Source organism: Vombatus ursinus, unplaced genomic scaffold, assembly GCF_900497805.2.
Source record: "Vombatus ursinus unplaced genomic scaffold, bare-nosed wombat genome assembly UNPS02014841.1, whole genome shotgun sequence".
Classification (NCBI taxonomy): domain Eukaryota; kingdom Metazoa; phylum Chordata; class Mammalia; order Diprotodontia; family Vombatidae; genus Vombatus; species Vombatus ursinus.
Genome location: NW_020954619.1, coordinates 15,135,445 through 15,158,048, shown reverse-complemented (window position 1 = coordinate 15,158,048; position 22,604 = coordinate 15,135,445). Strand labels below are relative to the sequence as shown.

Sequence of the window (22,604 nt, the reverse complement as noted above, 5' to 3'; positions counted from 1 at the left end):
AAAGTTTTAAGATTTGGGGATAAAGGACCAGGATTTGAATCCCAGCTCTACTACAAACTTAAAACTTCTGGGCCAAGTCTCCTCATCTGTCAAATGAAGAGGTTGACCTAGGTGACCTTAAAGGTCCTTTTCAACTCAATCTATGGTCCCACCTCCCTTGAGAGGGAAGATAGGAGAGAGGATCAGAAATGGGCCTCTTTGAAGTCCAGCCTAAAATTTTGTCAAGTTCCATGCTTCCAAAACAAATGAGCTTAAATGTGTAGTTCAGCGTCTTTTCAGAATATCAGGGAACGGAATAATTTACTTGCAATGGAGCACTTACTTCCTTTCTGTCAAGGGTGCCAGGTTACTTCAAGCAAATGACCAGAAGAGATTCTACAGGGCATGGCCAGGGCCCACAGAAGATTGGGTATTGAGCATCAGGAAGTTCAAACTCCACACCGTTCCATGTTTTCATACAAAAAATTTAATAAATATTACTTTTTCAAAATTTATTGCCAGGAACAACACATCAAAGATGCATTTTCATGTTCATATAACACTCATAGCACAATACAAGGTATCTTCATGATCTCAATGGTTAACCAATGAGATTACTCTGTTTATAAGCCTTTTCGATCTTACATGTTGTAATAGCACTTTGATCTCCTCACTTGTTAAGGCGGGCAGTGTAATCTATGGCAAATCTAAACAGTGATCTTACTGGACATTCTACTGTTCAAGTATTCAACTAGCTTATTCGAATACTCCCTAAATGCAGTAGATTACAAAAAAAAAAAATCAAATCTACAAGTGGTTCAGTATTACATATTCATGGTGAAAAAAAATCAGAATTTACAAAATAAGATTGCTGTGCTTCCAACTTCATGCTAAATTTGATTTTTTTTTGTTATATGCAACCACTCACATTTTCGCTATGGGACATCATAGCTCTCAGTTTGTTCCCTTGAACTGCTTTGGAGCAGATTATCTGCCTCTTTTCTTTTCAAGTCTAAAGCAGCAAACAAAACACAATGAAACACAAACCTGTTCTAGTCTAATTCTCTAAACTGCCTCAGTCAGTACTTACAAGAGTCTTAAAGTGATACTATAGGTGTTTCAAACATTTGACATTGTACAAAAAAAAAAACAAAAAACAAAAAACAAACAAAAAAAAACAAACAAAACAAAAAAAAAAAAACCAAACCCAGCATCAGGGCATGAGAGCCCATCCTATTGTTTAAAATAAACTATTTTTAGAACACCTTAATTTTGGCTTATAGGCAACATGTAACAAGTAAATAAGCTCAAAAAATAATAAAGCCATTATACTTACAAAGCTATCAACCTTCAAACTCTAAACACATACATATAAATAAAAAGGAATGATATTAAGGCTCTTGATTATTAAGTTAATAAATCAAATATACACAGTGATTAATAAAAAAGAATTATTTACATAACTATACAAACTTCTACTTTTGACACATTTTCCTCTTTAAATTCTTCATTTTACCAGCAACTGCTGACATCGATTTTCCCCCCTCCCCCAACAAAAATACAATAAAAAAAATAAATAATAAACATTTGTGATAGTTGCTGTGGTTCTGAGCTGCAAAGGCACTTTCAAATACAGAACTAGTTGTACGTCACCATAAAACCAATATACAAAAAAACTCAAAAAAGATTCAATAAATATAAATAAAATGTATTCGTCTAAGACCGCAAGAAAGTTGGGACACCTGGCAAAAAATGGAAGCTAAAGGACAGCTCACAAGGCTACGCGATATCTGAGGAAACCTTTCTGTGATGGATCAGCTGCAGTGGAATTTACATTCGGGCATTTTTGACTAGTTTTGCATAGATGTGAAATGCAGCCACATTTGGTATTCCAGCCAACCACAGCAACTATCATTGCCAGTGTAAGCCAGCTTGTCAAAACTTAAATTAACACAGGGATTCTAAGTAAATAACAGCCTTAGACTCAAATATTACACAACAGTTTAAAGACCTACAAACTCAAGAGTGCCCTTAACGATATTTAAAGGCAGCACCCACTGTCTGCTATACAATGTATTCCATTCGATTTAGGCTTTGGGCACTTTCTAAGTCTCTGTTATCCTGTTTGTTTGTCCAGTTTGGGTGTTTTGTTGGTGTGCTGTTGGGTGGTTTTTCATCTCTGTCTACTAGTGTGTAAGCTGGCTGCTTGGCAAACCGGGCCTTCTGCTGGTGCTTGTCCATGTCATCTTCTTCCACTTCAGAGTTGTGTGTCCTTATTTTGGCAATTTTGGAGTTTTTGTTTTCATAATCTTTGATGGGGACTGTGTTAGCTCCGTGCTTCTCAATGGGGTTTTTGATTTGGTTCAGCTGCTCCCGCACGTTATTGGTGGTGTTGTCATCAGAGGCTGTGTGTGTGTGGCTGCTTGGCTTTCGGCGTTTCCGGAAGCACCAGTAAAAGGCTGTTACCAAGCAACAGATCCAAGCCACGGTTAAGACAGAGCTCAGTAACGGAACCAGGAAATCTGCAAGACAGGCACAAAACCAATTAGCCTCCAAATAATAACAGTTAAAAAATGCTTCGTTAGTTTTCCCATACACACAGCACCTAAAATGAAAACCACAGGGATGGGTCCCTTTTCTTTCTCACAATTGCAAATTAAGCCAATTCACTGCTTGTTAAACAGGTGCTGGATTTCGAGCCTTGGAGACTGTAGGGTTTCTGTTCCCAGGAGAGGGCCAAGATGGGCAGCAGCCATACAGGCTTCCTCATGCTGCTCTCTCAATAAGTCCTATTGGGAGTCCAAAGATCTGTCTGGCAGGGACAAACCGTAGTTTGGATCCCTCAATCCCAAGCCCTTTTAAGCATGGTTAACAGCATGAGACAGAGGAAAGTCTAAAACCAGACCAACAAAAGAATCCCTTCTACCCCCAACCAAAAGACCCTCCTCCAGTGGAAATGTGGTCTATAGCAGGTGTCAGACACATGGCCCACAACACTCCAGAGTGCAGCCTGAAGCAGATAAAATGTAGTTCCTATCTGATTCTATGTTGAGGTATTAAAACAATTAAAAAAAAAGAAATATACAAATGGGTAGTTTTATAACTCAATATGAAAACTGAAAGGGATGCTCATATAAGGTTTAGTGACCGCCATTTCAATTTGAGTTTGATACTACCGGCTACAGAAATTCAATCCAAGGCTATAGCACAAAGTATATATAGTGTGGCTTCTCCAAAGAAGTATGTCTCATCACATGTCTAGCAAAGACAAGCAAGCTCCTAGAGGTCTTAGAAGTTTTTGTTTTGTCTTCGTAGCCATAATTTCTTATGCATGGCGGGTATTTAATGAATTCTGGTTGGATTAGATTCAAAAGAAAAGACTCTTAAGAGAATGTCAAGGGAGCCTCCAAACAGCAAAGGCAAAACTGCCCCACTCTGATGACAGGTGCCAGGGGGACCAACCATATAAAAATGCTCACGGTCACTTTCAATCTATAACATGAAAATTCTGTCAAAATCCTCTGAGCCTCCTATTTGCCTGTCTACCTTAAGGAGAATGATGATTCAAAACTGTAAAATGGAAGCATATTTATTAATGAGCCTCCAGCAGCATGGTGGAGAAATAATGAAGTCAGGATACCTGGGTGCTAGACCTGCCTTGGCCATGAGAGAGCTGGGCAATTGTGGATTAGACATTTAACATCCTTGAGCCCTCATGTCCTTATGAGCAACAACAGAAAAGTCAATGTAGGCCATCCGACTTCTAAGGGCCCTTACAGTCCAGTCCTACTGCTCTGTGACTCCAAGATCCTCATTATGGCAAAAGCCAGTATTTTAGTATTTCACTCACACCCACCTGTTTTGCTTTTCACGGGTCGTCTCTGGACTCTGACTTCTGCAACTGCGGCAATGAGAGTACTGTTTCCATCACGCTTACTAACAAGATCTATAATTTTGTCTGTTATTTCTTTGATAGGGTTCCCATCCTCCCGGGTATCTTCAGCAGACTGGAAAAAAAGACATACAGTCAGACCCAGGTATTATGGGGATACTGAAATCATCACAGCCAGCATACTATATGCAGAAGTGTTAAAAAAAAAAAAAAAAAATCAAGCACAGAGGCCTATATAATTTGGAATCAATTTTCAAATTAGATCATGGAGTTCCAAATAATTAAATCAAATGATTAGGGATAATCAATCCCACCCTTACTTACAATGGCAACGTGGATTTCGTTGTTTGCAGACGGCGATGGCTCACAAGCTATGTAGATAGAATATTCAGCTGAAACATTTTTCAAAATATTCAAATTTCTCAGTTCACTGCAAATATGTTCAGTGGTAAGACCCTAAAATAATTCAAAACAAAAAAGGAAAAGTCTTATGACTCATGGAGCAGAAAGATGGCTAAATTATCTTTAAACCAAGTTTGCATTCTCCAGTCTTGTTTTGCCACAAAAATGGAAGTTACATGTCAGACCACTACTTAAGCATGTATAAGTTGAGTTTAATAACAAAGGCACATCCGTAATCTCTGCCATGAGCTCAGGGGTTCTGAGCTACAGTAGGACTTAAGCTGATCAGATATCAGCACTAAGTCTGATGCCAGGATGATAAATCCCTGAAAGTTGGGAGTGGGGGGAACACACCATCAGCCTGCCTAAGGGGGAGAAGAACCAGTCCAGTTAGGAAACAGAACAGTCCAAAGTTTCTGGGCCAATGGGCAGTGGTCATTACACTTCCAGCCTGATCAAGATAGAAGGCCAGTCTGGAAAAACAAATTTCATGGACTAAAAAAAACAAAATCTAAATACTTACTGGTGACATCATCTCTTTGTTAAAGGTGAATGTGATGTTAGCACAGTTGTCCTGGTAATAGGAGTCAGAGGTACATTTCGTTTTCACTGGCCGAGGATTTGAAGACCGGCATTCGCCCACTCCGGTACAGGGTTGTACAAAACACTGGTCGTCCTGGATGGGGACACAGCTTTGCCCAGCAGGGCATTCGTTGTGACCTTTGCCATGTATCAGACAAGGTCTAGGGCCACACCAGACCTAGAGAAACAGAACAAAAAATTGCTTACAAGACACAGCCTACCCACCAATGACACAGAAAATGCAAATCATGATTCCTCCTCATACCTTTGAGCAGGCAACCTTTCCATTTAAACACTGACAGGCATTACAATCATCATCCCATTTAGCACCATCTGGCATCACTCTCCCAGTGGTAATACAAGGTCTTCCTGTAACTAAAAAGGTGGAAAAAAGTGTTAGAGTAAATTACAGTTCTATAATTGTAAGCAGTCAGAGCCACAGTGTATTTTTAGCAACTCAACTGTCCTCCTTCAATCTCCCTACACAGCCCTCTCACTCACAGCTGAATGCAAACTAATTGGTAAATGGTTGCAATAGTATTCCAGTGGCCTCCTATTATTCCAAGATCAAATAAAAATCTCCTCTATTTGGTATTTAAAGAATATGAGTCCAACCAACCTTTCCAGCCATAGTATATGTTATTCTCCATAACATGCTCTACTGATCTTTTAACTATTCCTCACACTCAATATTCATTCTCCCACCCACCTCCATCACTTTGCACAGCACAGAAGAAGGCACTGCCTTCTCACTCTAACACCCTTGTTGCTAATGCCTGCCCCTATCCCCCAAGTACTCTTCCTTTATTTCCTATTTACTTAAATGTACACATGATGTCATTCCCTATAGCATGCAAGCTCCTTCAGGGCAGGTACTGTTTTTATTTTTATCTTTGCATCTATAATGCTTAGCACATAGTAGGTACTTAATAAATGCTTATTGGTTGGTGATACCCTCCTTTCTACATACAAACTTTGTGCTGTCTCCATAGCGGTAAACTGGAGTATGAGGAACAAGCATACCTTCTTGGCATTTGGGGCCACTGTGACCAGGTGGGCAGATGCACCGATAGCCATTGATTTCATCTACACATGTAGCTCCAAAAGCACAAGGTGAAGACTGGCACTCATTGATATCTAAGAGAATTTGGGGTGGGGGACATATATTTAGTCTCGTCTATTACACTACCACCAGGTTGGCTTATATTAAAAAAAAAAAAAAAGGTTGCTAATGCTCTCTGGCTATACATCTTATCCAAGTTAAAACAAATACAATTCATCTTTAATGCCACTCCAAAGTTCTTAATGCTAAGAGCCAAAATTCCATTTTTACAGTCATTATTAATGTCTGTGTCCTTTTCAGCTATAAGTTAATATCAATTAGAGGGGAGTATACACACTATCTCAGGGTCTCAATGTGGATTGATTGACCAGAATAGTTTAGCTGGCATTCCTTCCTCTTGAACACCAAGCAGCATATGAAACTAATGCTAACCGGGAAGAGGATCAGATTGAAGGGCATGTTAATTCCAGCTGGAGGCAGGAGGTCATTATATACATGATTTTATATGTCAATGTTAATTTGAAGGGAATCTTGGCCTTGAGTTTTCTTGAAATAATGGACAGGAAAATTCTCACTTAGGGAGAAGGGGGAAGAAAGAATGAAGGAGAAGGACACATACACACACCACACACTCTCTCTCTCTCTCACACACACACTCTCTCAGCAAAGTCACCAGGAATTGTTACTTACTTATTCTGCAGTCTGGCCCAGCGAACCCTGGAGCACATTCACATCGGTACCAATTGTCTCCATCCACACAAGTTCCACTGTTATAACTAAGAAGAAAGCAAAGATACCTCTCAATTTCAAATCACACAAACCAATAACTCTATCTGGTTGTGGCAAGATTGGCTGCCCAGACACAGTATACATACAACATAATAGATACATACAATACTTTTTTGGGGGGAAAATAAAAGTATATAATTTTATATGCTTACCAAGGATGAGGACTGCAGTCATTAGTATCTGGGGGAAAAAAAAGTCACTCTTTAATATAGAAGTCAATGATAAGAAAACTCATCTATCACTGGGAAAGAAGAGATTTATTTCTGTTATGCCCAAGTGACATGCTGAACTTAGTTAACATTAACAAAATATGCTTCAATCTTCTACTAAATTAAATCCAGGTCTCCACTCCAACATTCTGTTGAATTTACCGTGGGACATTTGGACACAGGAAAAGAATCTTGTAAAGAAAGGACTGGTAAGAAGTGAATGGAAGCAGACAGCCACTGGCACACAAAGAATGCTGGAAAAGAAGGACTACATCTGTGTCCACTTATCTCATTTGTAACTTTCTCATGCCCAGGTCAAGACTATATCACAGAAAGTCATTACAACAAAGAGAATCAGGTGATACTAAAGCAGACTTCAAATAGCTCTTCTTTCTGGTTTCAATTTAGATTCTCAGAGGGCGACAAGACGAGCCAACGTTCTCATCAGGCAACACTTAGGAGAGTTCAAGGGAAAAGACTCACTTTGAGTACAAATGGGTCCTTCCCAACCTTCTTTGCAAACACAAGTAAAGGAGTCTCCATTGACCACACAGGTACCACCGTTGTGACAAGGGCTGGGCAAACAGCTACTGTTTCTAGCTATAAGAATAAAAGAAAGAATACCACTGTGCTTTAAAATGGGTCCAAACAAGGGAGAAGACAGATAGACAGAGACACACACACACACACACACACACACATAGACACACACACCCCCCCTCCTTGCAAGACCACTTGCCCATTGGTAGAAAGTTACCTATGTTACAAGTGGCTCCCTCCCAGCCTGCAGGACACATGCACTTGAAAGAATCCACTTCATCATAGCATGTCCCACCATTATTACAGGTTGCTTCATCACACTGGCTGTCACCTAGAAAGAAGCAGTTCAGAATGAGACCTACCCCACGGGCTTTCTTCATAGGATTAGCAAGCTCAAATAATTCACTTTAGGAGGTTCAACTTGTTTGGGGGTAAGCTTCAACTTACGGGAGTGGCAGGTCTTTCCTTTCCACCCATTTTTGCATTCACAGTAAAAGTCATTGACCAAGTCTCGGCATGTACCTCCATTATGGCAAGGATTTTTACTGCAGTCATTAATATCTATAATTAAAAAGGAAAAAAATCAAGCTGACAGATGTTTGCCCCCAATAGTAAGATTTAGAGGCCAATATAGTCTTATCTATTTGGAACTCAACAGATTGACCCCAAGTCTTCAAAGTGGATTAACTTCCCCAAGGCTTGAATGCTAGCTAGACCTGGCTATATACCTCTATATATATATACAACATATATATACACACAACATTCCCCTATCATCTTTACCTCTAATTCAACAAGTCAGTCAGTAAACATTTCTCTGTAGTGTCAACGGAAATACAATTTAAGGAAAAAAAAAAAACCCTGATGGAAAAATGCTTGCTTCCAAAGAAGCAAGCAGGGCTATTTATTATCCTAATTACACAGTCTGTGGTCCCACAACATGCAGCTGAGAGTCTCTCCTCCTGCTGTTGTCAGCATAAATGAAGGTAAACAGACCAAAGATGCTGTTTCAGTACAGAAACAACTCTAACAGTTTTGGAGTTCTCCATTAACATGGTGGAGGCTACCTTAGTCCAGACTGACTACCCTTTGCCTCATGTCCCCTCCCCAGAGCTGCAGCACAAGGAGGACAGCTTACTTACTGGTTTCACAGTATGTCCCCTCCCAGCCATCACCACAGATACATTTATACGAGTTGACACCATCGATACAAGTCCCCCCGTTTTTACAGGGGCTGCTTTCGCAATCATTAATATCTGCAGAAAGGGCAAAGGAAGCAAGACTTCAGAGAAGCAAGGATACATTGGGCCACTTTCATTCACAGCTCTCCCCTTACTGTAGCCGAAGCCAGCGGCTGCCTCCCTTAGAAACTATCCCAACACACCAACCTTTGGGATTCTTACCCAAATGGCTCAAAATACAACAAAACACCTGCCAAGACCAACTCTTTATAGAAACAGAAGGCAATAGAATTTTTTTCAAAGGAACTAGATAGCCACGTTATATTGCCTTTTAAGAAAAAAGAGTGTAAGAGTTTTCTAAAAATGCTATAGTGGGATGAAATTAATTTTAAGACAAGATAAGCTACATAGAAAATAAAAATCAAAGTTTTCTCATCCCCAAAGGACAGATCACCCAGAAAATAAGTAGGATTCAAAAACATCTTAAAATATATTCATGGACACTGAGAAACCAATGTGATAATAATTAAACCCCAGAGCAGACTGCCCACGTCTTGGTGACTGAGCACCCAGCACTTATGGTCCTCCGTGGAGTTAACAGGCCAGTCTAGCTCCTAAGAAAACACACAACGAAACTTCTCCGGGAACCCTCCAGTTCTGAACACAAAGGCCCACAGAGACCACTCACAACCTTTTGGGGTCTTACTTTCATGGCAGTATGTCCCAGTGAAGCCTTTGTTGCATTCACAGGTGAATTTGCCTCCCGACTGGCTCCTGCACTTTCCATGGGGCCCACAAACGTTTGAAGAAATGTATCGCACTCCTTCTGGTGTGTCATTGGAAGCCATTGCAACAGTACAGCTGTCAATCACTGAAACACACACAGACTCAGGATCAGGGCATTCTCACTAACAAAACACAGAGCAACCCAGCACACTAACCAAAACTGTTCTTCCTAATAGATTTTGTACCTTTCAGCTAACAGGAGAATGATGTTAACAAGTCCAGCGATTAGGACTCCAGTTGGCGTCTGAATCGATTCGAACTCTAGTCTTCTTGACTCTAAGCCTAACTCTCTATTCAATGTACCACCTAATTCTAACTCTCGTGTTTGTGGGATTTGACCTTGCTAAATACTTAGTTTGTACCTCTATCAAATTGGCTAAAGACATTCAAAATTACTTATCATTTACTTCCTATTGGCAACTTTACCTCCGAGGATGATGAGGCACGTAGGGGCTACGGTGGAGAGACTGCTGGACTTGGGAATCAGGAAGACTAGAGTTCAAATCCTGCCTCAGCTATTACTAGCTACGTGGCCCTGAGAAATCACTGAACTCCCCTCTGCCTCAGTTTCTTCATCTGTAAAATGAGGATAACACTTGACAGGGTGGTTGTAAGGAGCCAAAGAAGATTACGTATATAAAGTACTTTGCAAACCTGAAAGTGCTCCATTAACACTTGTTATATCATCCAAAGGTATTAAAAGAGAGCTTAACTAAAATACCCGATATTCTGATGTGGTGCTTCCCTCTCTAGAAAGACAAGCTTTACTCTCTGTAATAAAAAAACAATTCTTTATCACCTTTTCCCTTCTAAATTAATATAATTATCAGTTATATCTATTATATTTTGGGGGGTGGGAAGGGAAAAACTTCTGTGGCCCACAAAAATACTAGGGTTTCTTTTGGCTTTTAAGGCTTATTTTAAGGACTTGGGAGTCCTTTGTGGCCTTGGGCAGGTTATTTTAGATGAGAAAGTTGAACTAGAAGATGTCTATGGATCTGTAAATGAACAAAAGATGCTTTGTAGATAACTATGTAGGGGAAGGAGGGGACATACATATATTATATATACACATAAACACATGGGCATATGTATATATAAATGTCATTTGATCTTCACAACATCCCTATTGGGTGGGTTCTACAAGTATTATTATTACCATTTTACAGGTAAGGAAACAGACTTCAAGACATTAAACAACTTTCCCATGGTTATACAGCAAGGGTCAGAGACAGGATTCAAACCCAGACCTCCTGGCTCCCAGCCCTTCCAGCATTTTTTTACAACACAGCATGCTGCTTCTACTATACATTAATTAGACATGCAAGCAGCTTAGGTACCACAATGTATTGCACATTCTTTCTGTTGGGAAGGGTAACTATTTGCATAGTGTAAGGACTAAAGGGGCCAGCCTCGGAGACACCAAGTCCTGCCTCTGACCCATTCTAGTAGGGTGCCTGGGAGCCAGTCGCCTGACCTCTCAGTGTCCCCACAAAACTTTAAGAAGTTACAACTTCCTGTCAGGAAGTATGTTCTCTACAAATGCAATCACAAGTCTGGTTCAAAAAATAAAAAAATTTAAAAACGACAACATCAGGCAACAAGAACGTGTTCTCTTATAAACTGGTTTCCCCGAACCATTTTAGGATGAAAAATGTACCCTAAAGGGGACCTAGGCACAAACACTATACTTTCTGGTATCTCTAAGGGACTCCAGAGGACAAAGGGCCAAGGGAAGGGAAGAGCCAAGCTTTAGGGTGAGTACCTTCACATGGTGTTGTACGACAGTGATCTTTCAGGTGTGAGCAGTTCTTTCCCTCATAATCCTCAGGGCACTTGCAGAAATAGTCACTGGCACGATTATAGCACTGGGCTCCATTCTGGCATGGGTTGGGCTCACAATAATCGATGTCCAACTGAGTGGGGGGAGGGAGAGAAGAGAAGAAAAGGAGGGTATTTTTTTTAAGCGTCAGTAAAATAAAGGATTTCATTATTACTCCTTGCTCTGCTCTAGGCAGCTGACACGGTGGAATCTGACCTTTTTAATCTATTAATTGTACATGGTACATAATATATCCAATTATATGTGCAGTGGGTTTTTTGAAGACATGGGAAGGATATGAAAAAGGACCCAGAGGGCCACAGTGAACACTCAACTGCCTAGATACACAGACACTGTCAGTCTTTACATTAAAAGACTCTTCCAACAGCCACTGAGTTTTTCTACAGGCACTTCTGGGACAGAAAGCCTCCAGTAGGCTTTATATGGTTCAGTGACAGCGAGGTATTTGGTATAAAAAGTCCCAAGAGTGAAAAGAAGGAAGAAAAGCCTTTGCTGGTAAGAACCCAAGTTATCTGGGTTTGCATTTCACCAATGCTCACCTGACAGAGGTTTCCCGAGAAACCAGTGGGACACAGACATTGGAATCTATTGATTTCATTCTGACAGTGACCCCCATTCAAGCAAGGGTTGCTTGCACATTCATTGATGTCTTTCTCACAGTGATCTCCTGCATAGCCAGGTGGACAGATACAGCGATAACCATTAACCAAATCCTGGGAGAGACAGAAAGAATAAAACAAATCAAACCTAACACGTTTTCATTATGCCAGGCCATTGCATAGATTCACCATTGCTCTAACTCAGCAAAGTCTCTGAAATTTTTCGTTAAATACCAAGCTTATCAACATTTGCAGAAGGAGGAGTTTATATTTGCTTTCTTTCAAAATGACTGCCAATAAGGCCAGGGTAACACAAGCCTGGTTCATTTATAAAGATTTACTTTTCATATGAACTTTAGAATTTTGTGCAGACCAAACATTCCCAGGTTTTGCTCTTTGCAGTAGAAGAACAAATGCTTGACCACCAACATTCAGAGTAGAGAATAGTTATTAATTACCAGAGTTTTGATTTAAGAGGTGAAGTTTACATACCCTACAGGAAGCATCATTTTGACATTGGCCAAGGCAGTCATTAATATCTAAAAAACAAAAAATAAACCATCAGATTATTAAGAGGCATTTTACATTTAAATGAGGTGCAGTTTAAAATGTTTTACAGCTAAGGACAGATAAAGTGGTTGTCAGATTTCCTGTATGCTTTCCTTTAGATAAGGCTATTATAATGGGTGGGAACCCTTAACCAAATCCTCCAGCAGAGTTAATGAAACTTCACATCATTGTTTTTAAGTCATCTTATCAGAATATGACCCTGTTACCAACTAATGAGCTTGATAAAATTGTGTATTTTCATTCCAGACTGACTACTCCCTTTCTGAAAACATCATGCTTGGGCTTTCCCATTACCAAGCCAGGCTTATACTGATAGTTCAGTTGCTTTTAGCAACCTCATCCTTAAAACCAAATAAAAAAGATCAAGAAAGTGGAAGTCTCTTACTTATATCACAGTTCTGACCCATCCAGCCAGGAATGCAATCACAATAGTAGCTCCCAATCAGATTCCTACAGGAATTGGCATTTATGCAAGGTTTTGCCTCACATTCATTCGCATCTAAAAGGGAATGGAAACTGTCAGTAAGGGTTTGTCTTCTTGCATCCCTCCCTTCTTCTAAGATAAAACAAAACCTCAACGTACAAAAAACAAAAACAAAAAACCAGGCTTTCTAGTTTCACCCAAAATACGATAATTCCTTTAACATCCAAATTCTGGAAAAGTAGATTATTAAACCTACTGTTTTATTTCATATTGAACCTCAGTCTCCAAAGTGCCTCCATTTTACAGCCTATCACTACCCTTACTTCTTTAATTACAAGGTGCTAGATAAAATAATTGATAACCATCCAGTCTAATTAATAACTCCCCCAAGGAACTAAATAGTAAAAGAGGCCATCAGCCATTTGGAAAGCACTATAGTGTAATTGTTGGGATTTAAATAGGGCAGGAAGAATGCAGACAAGCTCATTCTTCATGAGATCATCCACATTTTGGAGCCCAGTTGTAAACTCCTTGGTCTGGGGGAGCTAACATGCTTCAAGAGACTCTCATCACTTTCCCACAGAGCATAAGAAAGTTAGCTGGTCCATTTTCAATTTACAAAACCACAAAAGGCATTCTATGGAGTTGATAACAAATTACATTATTTTGCAAGTTGAGTCCTTTTGTTTTCCACTCATTTTATTAAAACTTTGTTATCCTTGATATTGACAGTCCTGGTATCACTAAATAAGTATTTAATATTAAAATTATAAGCTCTTCTTTTTCTTACCTATTTGACATGTTTTGCCAGTCCACTGTGGAGGACAAATACACTTAAATCCATTCACTAGATCCTGGCATGTTCCTCCATGACCACAGTGATTTGGAGAACAGTCATCAATATCTGTCCCCCAAAATGTGGGGGGTGGAAAAGAGCAAAAAACAAAAGAACTTAGTGTACTTCAATAGCTAAAAAAGAGACAGCATAAACATAAGCTCATATGCATAGCAGGCAACGTGATATAGTGGCAAAGACTTGGGTTCAAATCCCAGCTTTGCTCTTATTAGCTGTATGATCTTGGGCAAATAAATTTACTTTTGTAGGCCTCAGTTTCCTCCAGTATAAAATGAGAAGATCATACTACCTGATCTCGAAGGTCAATTATAGTAAATCCTACTAAGTGGTCATTTGGTAAAAAATAAATAATATGTCAGAAATATAAAGGGATCAACCACTCTGCATTTAGTTTTTATTTTGATCTAAGTAGCCTACCATTCCAAATCATCTAAACCCAAATAAAGCAGGGGACCCCAGAAACACAATTATAGTACCTATTTTAGGTTTTTAAAAATTACTTTAAAAAAATTCACTCTACATTCCCTTAAAATTTTCATCACATCCTTGAGAGACAGCTGAAAAGAATTATGACTGTTTCACAGATGAGAAAACCGAGGCAGAGAGGAAAAATGACCTTTCCAACCTTACAGTTATTCTGCCAATTAGCCCAAATCCTAAATTCTACCTTCTTGTCACTTTGGTGACCCTGCAATGAACGGGCTGCACGTAATAGTTTGCCCATGCCCCCACCCCCAATTAAATGGAACACCACTAATGAATCTGCACCGACTACCATTTCAGTCACCTCACTGCAACATTCCAAGGCTAGAATGAAAAATGAGCAGGAATCTGTCTGGACAGGGCCCCTCACAGTGTTGAGAAGAAAAGCAAGAAGCTATTGGTAAGACATGGTATTCTTGGATAAAGGGTTCCACTAAGAAATAATTACAACGAGGTAAATAATCAACGTTAACACTTCCAGGTACAGTCCAGGGAGTTACCAAACATATTAATAGGAATTATTAGCCAAACACCACCATGAACACAAAGGATAACAGAAAAGATTGCCATGAATGCAAAGGTAGCCTGGTGAATAAGGCAGTAACTAACTGTCACTTTCTGCCCTGTTTCCTCCTCTATTTCAAGGAATGCTAATCATTCTGTAAAGATGGGAACCCAAACATATACTTACTCGTGGTACATGTTGGCCCAGTCCAGCCTGGAAGACAACCACATTCAAATCCCATAGATGTTTCCAGACAGCTTCCTCCATTGTGACAGGGATCAGAAAGACAAGCGTGTTCCGCTAAACAAACAGAATGAAAGAGAATGGGTCAGTATGGCAGTACCTAGTAATGGTCCCAAGAAATACCTAAAAAAAAAAAAAAAAAAACCCCCAAACAAAAAAAACCCACTTAACTTCCTTCAACCTCCTTCCCCTCCCTTCCAAAACACACACGCGCGCGCACACACACACACACCCCCCCATCATCAACCCCTTGGCTACACGCCTAAATATTTCATCTTCTTTCCCTTAGCAGCTTATGATACATTCATACTGTATTCAAGGGGATAGGAAGTCATCTTTCATGCTAATCAACATTCCAAGACATCTCTGAGTTAGGATCTTATAAAACCTATACGATCTCTTGCACTTATCAGCAACAAGGAAACAACTTTGCAGATTCTAGAAGGGTTTCAATTGTTCTAGTTTTTAGATTTTGTAGGAACTTAGATTTTTGGCAGATGCCTTTGGTGCTTAGCTGTAAATTTTTACATTAAGAAAAAATATATTAAAAAAAAAAACTTTGTCATTAAGAGCAAAAAAAAAAAAAAAGATGCTCACAACACTTACCGATTTCACAGTTTGCTCCAGAATACCCCTCTGGGCAGGAACACTGATATTTGTCAGGACCTGTGTTACTACAAGTACCACCATTCAGGCAAGGCTGATGAGTCCCACAATAATTAAGATCTACAAAACAAGTACCAGGAAAAAAAAAAAAGCTTTAGGAAATTTTATGCAGCTTATCATCTTTGTTTCTACCTTCACTCACCTTTGGAAAAAAAAGTCCCTCGAGGCATGGCTTAGTTAAAACACAAGTTAACACAAATTCAATGTATTTATAACCCATGCCTAACTACCTCCAATAAATACCTCCTGCCACAATACCTGGGACTCCCTCTGCAATCAACCCCACACACATACCATGCATTAAAATTCAAAATTTACACTTGGCTATCTAGAAGATTAGCATACCTTTGTCACAGAGCTGACCACCCCAGTTGGTTTCACAGAGGCATTGCCACGGTTCAATGCAAGTGCCATGGACACATCCTGGGTGCGGAATGCACTTATCACAGTATTGGCCTTGCCATCCATACTGACACCTTAAGACAAAACAAAGTATAATTTTTTCCTTAAGTCTTAGAATTAAAGCGAAAGGGATGAAGAAGGCCCGAAGCTTCAAGTGTCAAATAAAGCAGAGAGAGAAAGGGACATAAGGGGAAAAGGGAAAGGTAACTTTCAAGGTTTGTTTGGTGGTTCCTTAAAAACAAACATTTTTAACAGTTTGGCCAAGGTCTCCTAAAGCCAGACTACTTACAAAAGGATAACTGTTCTGGGAGAGCTCAGTGTGGTGCCATGGAACACAATACAACTCTATTCTCAGGCACACACAAACGAGACAGAGAGGGTGGGTATGCAGGATAAATCAATCTCTGAACTGTGTCAGAATGGACTATAAAGGGGGGTGGGGGCAGTTACTGAAAACAATGGTCATGTGAAAAATTTTCATGAATGCAAGATTTGCAGCATTTTGTCTCCACGCTTTGTGTGTCAACAGTAAGTCATGACCGGACACACACAAATGCAAGAAAGGACAGAGGTACTGCAGCCAGTAAGGGAAACCTTAATCACTCTACTTAGTTATCCTAATTCTGTCTATGTCCCCCTTTCCCCCTTCCCCTCCCCTCTTTTGTAAAGAATGTGGTAGTGCCTTTTGGGGAAGGGGGGGGCAAGGAAGGAGGGGAAAAAATATCAAAAACCAGTTCTTGGTGGAATAAACTCAAGGGATGGTGTCTGACCAATGACAGTTCATGTTTATGTTAATTGCTGGTACCTAGGAATACTTACTTCTCCCTTTGCCAGAAGAGGTCAGCTGGGTTTATCTAATACTGAGGAATGGAGTTCAGTTTCCTATAAGTGCATTGTTAATTTGAATCTATCTAGGCCAAATGGTTTCTTTGATCCCCAAACAAAAACACAAAATACAAACCCACACTTGGGATAGGAGGGGAGGGGAAGGGTCTTAAACTCTTCTCCCCCTCTAGTTTCAGTGCATTTGAAAACTTAACCAATCTTCTCAAAAATCAAGGAAACTAAGGATTTTTTGAGAGAGAAAAAAAAGAAAAAATGTTGTAACAGTAAGATGGGAAGGCAAAGACCCCATGTCAAAGGAGAAACAGGCTCTACTAAAATATTTTGTTCATGAGACATGGGAATAAGTGATCAGCAGCAATTGCCCTTTAAGCTGTCACTAAGTTATGAAAATAAACCCTTGTATAGAAGTCATTTAGGCTTTCAGTTTTCAGAAAGCTGTGCTAGGACCAGTAAATCCTTGTCATGGGAAAACTATAGGGATCTAGCTAATAGCTAATCACCCACAGCTAGCGATGAATTTAACCCTCTGAGAATCTTGATTGACTGACCACTTCCTACTGATTAAATTCAAAACAAAAAACTCAATCCATACCACACTCTCCCCCCAAAAAAACACCACCACGAGAATCAAGAATTCAAAAGTAATGGAAATCAAAGTATTTTGCCAGTTTCAACAACAAATGAAAATACAAAGTTAAAAAGTCAGGAAAATAAAAATGAAGTCAAAGACCACTTGGGGACCAAACTAGGGAAGAAAACTGGTGGGAGAAAGACAATGACTGCCTCAATGACCAATCAAAGAAGCAAACTGATTATGAAACATCAGCGTTTTGTGGTCCTCACTTTCTTATAAATTAAAGAACTAAAATCCCTATACACCCTCACTTTGGCTAATAAATACAATAAAAAAAGGCAGCTGAGGACCTGACTTCATTTTTTAATTAATGAGGGCTCTACCCTTAAGTACAACAAAGGTGGCCCGGAGAAGTTATGGATGACTTCAAAAGAAAACAAATAAAAATACTGAACCTAAAACAGGAATCTACAAAGTTATGCCAGTTTAACAATACATATGATTAAGTTTCTCATGAGAAAATGAAGTTCCTTTGCTTATGATGATGATTCATAATTAAGTTTGATATTATTGGCAGACTTGCAATAAAGAAAGTAATCACTTGCACCAAGGAAAAGAAGTTATTTTAAGTCTGTTTGGGGACAACCGTAAACACACAACCAATAAACCCTCACATGTGAAAGAGAAGTTCAGCATATATAACCCGAATGAAACTTAAGGAAGGTGGACATTAAAAATATTTCTGAAGCAGACACAGAAGAAAGATTTTGTAAGGAATTTTCCTTCCTTCTTTTAAAGTCAGAGTTTTTTTTTTTTAACTATGCAAATGAAGTGTGGGAAAGTTGCACCTTAAGTAAATAAGGGCACCAGTGCATGTCTGGGCAGTGAGTGGGAGGTGAGCCTTAGAAAGAGAAAGGCCTAAAACCTGGAAACAAAGCCTGTTGTTCTGGCTGGGAGACAGCACCCCCTATAAGGCATGTTTATTCTGATGACAGTAGCACAAATCTTTGTTAGACTCAACTGATAGACATCTAAGCATCTGGCCCAGTTCAGATGCACTAATGATGCTTCAAGTCTGATTTACTCTAGAAGGCTATTAATTAGAAAAAGTTTACGTAGGTGTATTTCAGCTAAACAGTTGACAGCAATGAGGTTAAACATTAGAATCATCCAACACCAGTACAGTTAAATATTAGAATGACTAGGGCAATTACTCCTTTGGTCTTTCAGAAAAACAAAATCTTACTTGAGTATAGGATAAGGGACTGTTACCAGATGAAAATCTCTCTAATTAAAAAAAGGGGAGGGGAAGGGGGGGCAAAATATTTCCCTCTATTGGCTCTCAATCACTTTAAATTCCATAATATAGACATGTCACTGTCACTTCCCAATTTTCTCCTTGTAAATAGAAGCCTTGTAAAATACAAACGTGGGACTACAAAGGACAGAATGAATGAAACTAAGGGACTGATGTACCATAACTCTGGAAACTGGATGCTTCCAGACTGTTCCTGAGTCATCACTACTTCCTTACAATAGGGCAGATTTCTACACCTGTTCTAAAATAGAAAAGAATCCTCAGGTCACTCTGGTTCCCTCCTTTGGAGGAGGGTTAACAAACCTCCCTTGATTAAAACCAGAGTATTTTCCATGGGGAAGAAGCCCACTACGCCTGGCAACCTATTAGATTATTGAGCTCTAAATAAAGCCTAGCACTCAAATAAACTAGCTCTACAAAACTTCCTTAACTTACTTTGTTTAGTCAGATACAATTTGGTTAGTTGTCATTTCTGTCAGGATTCCCCTGTTGATTGGCTCCCCTCTCCAAAAAAAAAAAAAAAGGCAAAATAAAATCAAAAACCAAAAATCAACTCCAAAACACTAACAATATAAAATTCTCAGTTATTGTGAATTTGTCTAAATTTTAAAGAACACCAGTTAGAATTTTTTTCAAGCGTCTTCCCAAATGTCAAGTAACAATATAGAGTATAATTCAAGGAGCTCCAAAATTTAATTGTTAAATTGTTTGAGTATGTCCCCAGCTTCTGGGCTGCATTGTTACTGGGCCAGAATGGAGCAGACTTCAAAGGAAGGAAACAAAATTCTGTATTCATCAGTCTCTCCTGACAAGATTCCATCCCTGTTATTAACCTCTCAGCACTTGGAGCCTGGCTCTCCACTGCAAAGGAACCAAGAGATTTTACTAATCCCATTCTAAAGAATGCTTGACTTTTGCCTATTGATGGGAAAAGTGGGGGAAGGGAAGGGCAATCTAGGAGAAAAAGGAGATGAGACTAAGGAGGGTGAGGAAGAAAATAAACACTCTGGTGGAAGACAAGCTAAAGAAAGAGTCAGAATGGCAGCGCAGTCTTAAAAGATTACAAAAATCTGCTCCCAATTTAGAGGTGAAATTGGTCAACAGTCAACGCATGAAGTGACTGAATGTGCCCTCTCATACAGTTTTTCCTGTTTTGCAAGAAAGCAAAGGAGTGTTTGTGTTTCATCACACAGCTGTTATGATTTAATAAGCACTTAAGATACCCATTTTTGAATAAGTTTTCCCAGTCTTCCACAGAACAACGTGGAGAGATATCATGCTAAACGAAGCTTAAAACAAAATTGTTTGATGCATAGCTAGAGCTATAGCTATAGATATAAATATTACCTGCACTCTCCTGGGATCTTGCAGGAACCATGTTTAGGGCTACAGCCCTGACGACAGATGGCTGTGGAAATAGAGTTAAGAAATTAAAAAAAAAAAAGTACACACACATATACATCAGCATGCTGCCAGTTTCTAGCATCCACACAATCGTGGGAATGTTTTTAAATCTCTGACTAGCACTGTAATCCTACAAAATCCACGATTTAAAAGGTCTCTAATATCAAGTCTACTGGAAAGAGAATAAGGTAGGAGGTGCCCCACAACAGCAAATCCAGCAATTCAGCTAATATCTTTAGCTTTAAAACTGCAAGCACATGTTACCGTCTATCCCCAAACATATAAGCATGCTTTTGGATAATCTGCAGGCAAAGAAGATAGGAATATGACTGGGGATTTTACATATTTTCTAATATAAGCAATATATAGCACTGGAAGACAAAAGGACGAGGGTCAAACCATCCCTTTTCACACTCTCCCCTTCCCTAAAATAAAGCCCTCAGCACTACAGAGTATTAACTACAACACATGCCTGGCTCCAAATCTTCCTCTTCTACTACTCCATTAAAAAAAGTCACCAAGGAATGCTTAGTTTTAAGGGTAGAGCCCACTGAGTTCCAATACTGCAGCAAAGATCACTGGTCCAAATAAAGCCTAGCTTCAAAGTTTGTAACATGCTACAATGTAACAAAACAATATTATATCCTACTTTCTGAAAGAGGTATGTAAGTGAGCCCTTAAATTTTTTATTAACTAGTAAGGGTCAGATCTCAGTAACAATCCATGTATCAGACCCTTCTTTGTACTTATATTACAAGTTTACTTGAGTGGGCCATCTTCTCCAATGATCTTTCTACTACATATAATGTAGCATCATCCCTTAACACATTATATCATCTTTAGTGCAGTCAGAAAACTGTCATTTTAGGGTGTTTGGGGTCAAATGAGATTTTTTTTTTTTAAGAGATCTTGTCCTATTCCTTTATTTACAAGTGAGAAAAATGAAGCCACTTGCTCAAGGTTACAAAGCTGATTAGGTAAAAACAGGTTCTAGAAACTAGGTATACCATCTAACAGTTTAGTGATCTTTTCACTCTAACCAAGGGTGCTAACTTTCTCCTATCTCCTGACCGGCTCCTGTCAAACCACCCAGCCACACAAAGCAGCTGTGTCTTCTACCCAGAGTCTTTGAAAAGTACTAAGTGCACTATTATTCAAAAAGCCTAGCTCTTTTTACTGTGGCTGGATCAAAGAATAAACTATTTCTCCCCTGGGCACCTCTTGAAACATATCAATTCTCCTTGAAACACAATTTCACCTAATTAGCGTTTAGATTTCCACTAAAGCTGACCCAATGCTTCCTCATGGTGCTGACATAACCCCGGGTTTCTTAGGCCATGCTAGCAGGTCCTACCAAATTGGAAACAAAGGTGGCTCGATGAATAGTGTGCTGGACTCGCCAGGAAGACCTGAGTTCAAATCTTGCCTCAGATACTTACTAGAAATGTCACTCAGTCTCAGTTGCCTCATCTATAAAAGGGAAATAAGAACTCTCACTATGTGGAGAGTATCAAATGAAATAACATGTCTAAAGTGATTTGCAAAGTGCTAGCAAGCAAAGGTCCAATGGCGGCGGACCACATCCATCTTCCAAGACTGAGCTCAACATTAGAAGGCTGGATAAAAAGCAAGTCCTGAAATTATCTACTAAAGCCCCATTTGTTTCAGTGAAAGGAGTAATCCAAATCCTCCATATAAGGGAGTATTATGCTTTAAGAGCCAGGCTCTATTAAGGTTTATGTGGGAGCATTTATATGGATGAGTAAATCAGTTACCCACTCAAACCTGCTATGAATTAGGGAACATATCCATAAAACTGTAATACTGTTAATGATTTCAGAATTAAGCAAATATTGATGTGAAGGCTAACACACCATGCACTCACCTCCACAAACTTAGCATTCTCAAAAAAAAAAAAAAAATCATACCAAACTGAAAGCAACAAAGAATGACATCTTTTTTGTCTACTGTTGTCAGTGAACTGGAAAAAAAAATTCATTTTTCATTTTAAAAATCTACCTGGCTTGGAATTATGATATAGAGGGGGAAAAAAACCCCAAATAAACCACTGAACAGAGTCAGGAAACCTGTGTTCTAGTCCTAGTTCTGATGAAAGTAACTAGCTGTGTGATTTTGCCCAAGTGATTTTATTTCTCCAAGTCTCAGTTCCCTTATCTATAACATTAGGGAGTGGACTAGATTATCTCTTAGGTCCTCTTTCTAGTATTTTGTGATGCAGAAAACCACAATGACTCTAAGATCAGAGGCTTGGATTCAAAACCCAGCTTTGCCACATACTACTTGTCAAGTCATTTAAACTTCCTGGGTCTCAGTGTCTTCATCTGTGAAATTACAAGGTGGGCATATTTCTAAGGTGACTTCCAGGTCTCAACCTAAGACTATTCAATAATTGTCTGACTGCCTTAAAAGCCACCTCAAAACCAAGGG

General features: G+C 39.3%; 1 protein-coding gene across 2 annotated transcripts in view; it reads right to left on the bottom strand.

The window, feature by feature from the left end:
* Positions 1 to 1,362: 1,362 nt before the first annotated feature.
* JAG1 (jagged canonical Notch ligand 1) overlaps positions 1,363 to 22,604 on the bottom strand; it is a 39,642-nt gene continuing 18,400 nt past the window's right edge. For both annotated transcript variants that reach the window (XM_027840308.1, XM_027840307.1), the window contains 22 exons: positions 20,100 to 20,160; positions 15,958 to 16,088; positions 15,553 to 15,672; positions 14,890 to 15,003; positions 13,650 to 13,763; positions 12,821 to 12,934; positions 12,358 to 12,404; positions 11,806 to 11,979; positions 11,189 to 11,339; positions 9,344 to 9,508; positions 8,599 to 8,712; positions 7,904 to 8,017; positions 7,674 to 7,787; positions 7,400 to 7,516; positions 6,860 to 6,887; positions 6,609 to 6,694; positions 5,879 to 5,992; positions 5,121 to 5,230; positions 4,797 to 5,033; positions 4,196 to 4,327; positions 3,836 to 3,986; positions 1,363 to 2,501 (listed from right to left, as the gene is read on the bottom strand). In XM_027840308.1, coding sequence (XP_027696109.1) covers positions 2,044 to 2,501; positions 3,836 to 3,986; positions 4,196 to 4,327; positions 4,797 to 5,033; positions 5,121 to 5,230; positions 5,879 to 5,992; positions 6,609 to 6,694; positions 6,860 to 6,887; positions 7,400 to 7,516; positions 7,674 to 7,787; positions 7,904 to 8,017; positions 8,599 to 8,712; positions 9,344 to 9,508; positions 11,189 to 11,339; positions 11,806 to 11,979; positions 12,358 to 12,404; positions 12,821 to 12,934; positions 13,650 to 13,763; positions 14,890 to 15,003; positions 15,553 to 15,672; positions 15,958 to 16,088; positions 20,100 to 20,160 — 2,966 coding nt within the window. In that variant the 3' untranslated portion in view covers positions 1,363 to 2,043. The remainder of the gene's footprint in view (positions 2,502 to 3,835; positions 3,987 to 4,195; positions 4,328 to 4,796; positions 5,034 to 5,120; positions 5,231 to 5,878; positions 5,993 to 6,608; positions 6,695 to 6,859; positions 6,888 to 7,399; positions 7,517 to 7,673; positions 7,788 to 7,903; positions 8,018 to 8,598; positions 8,713 to 9,343; positions 9,509 to 11,188; positions 11,340 to 11,805; positions 11,980 to 12,357; positions 12,405 to 12,820; positions 12,935 to 13,649; positions 13,764 to 14,889; positions 15,004 to 15,552; positions 15,673 to 15,957; positions 16,089 to 20,099; positions 20,161 to 22,604) is intronic.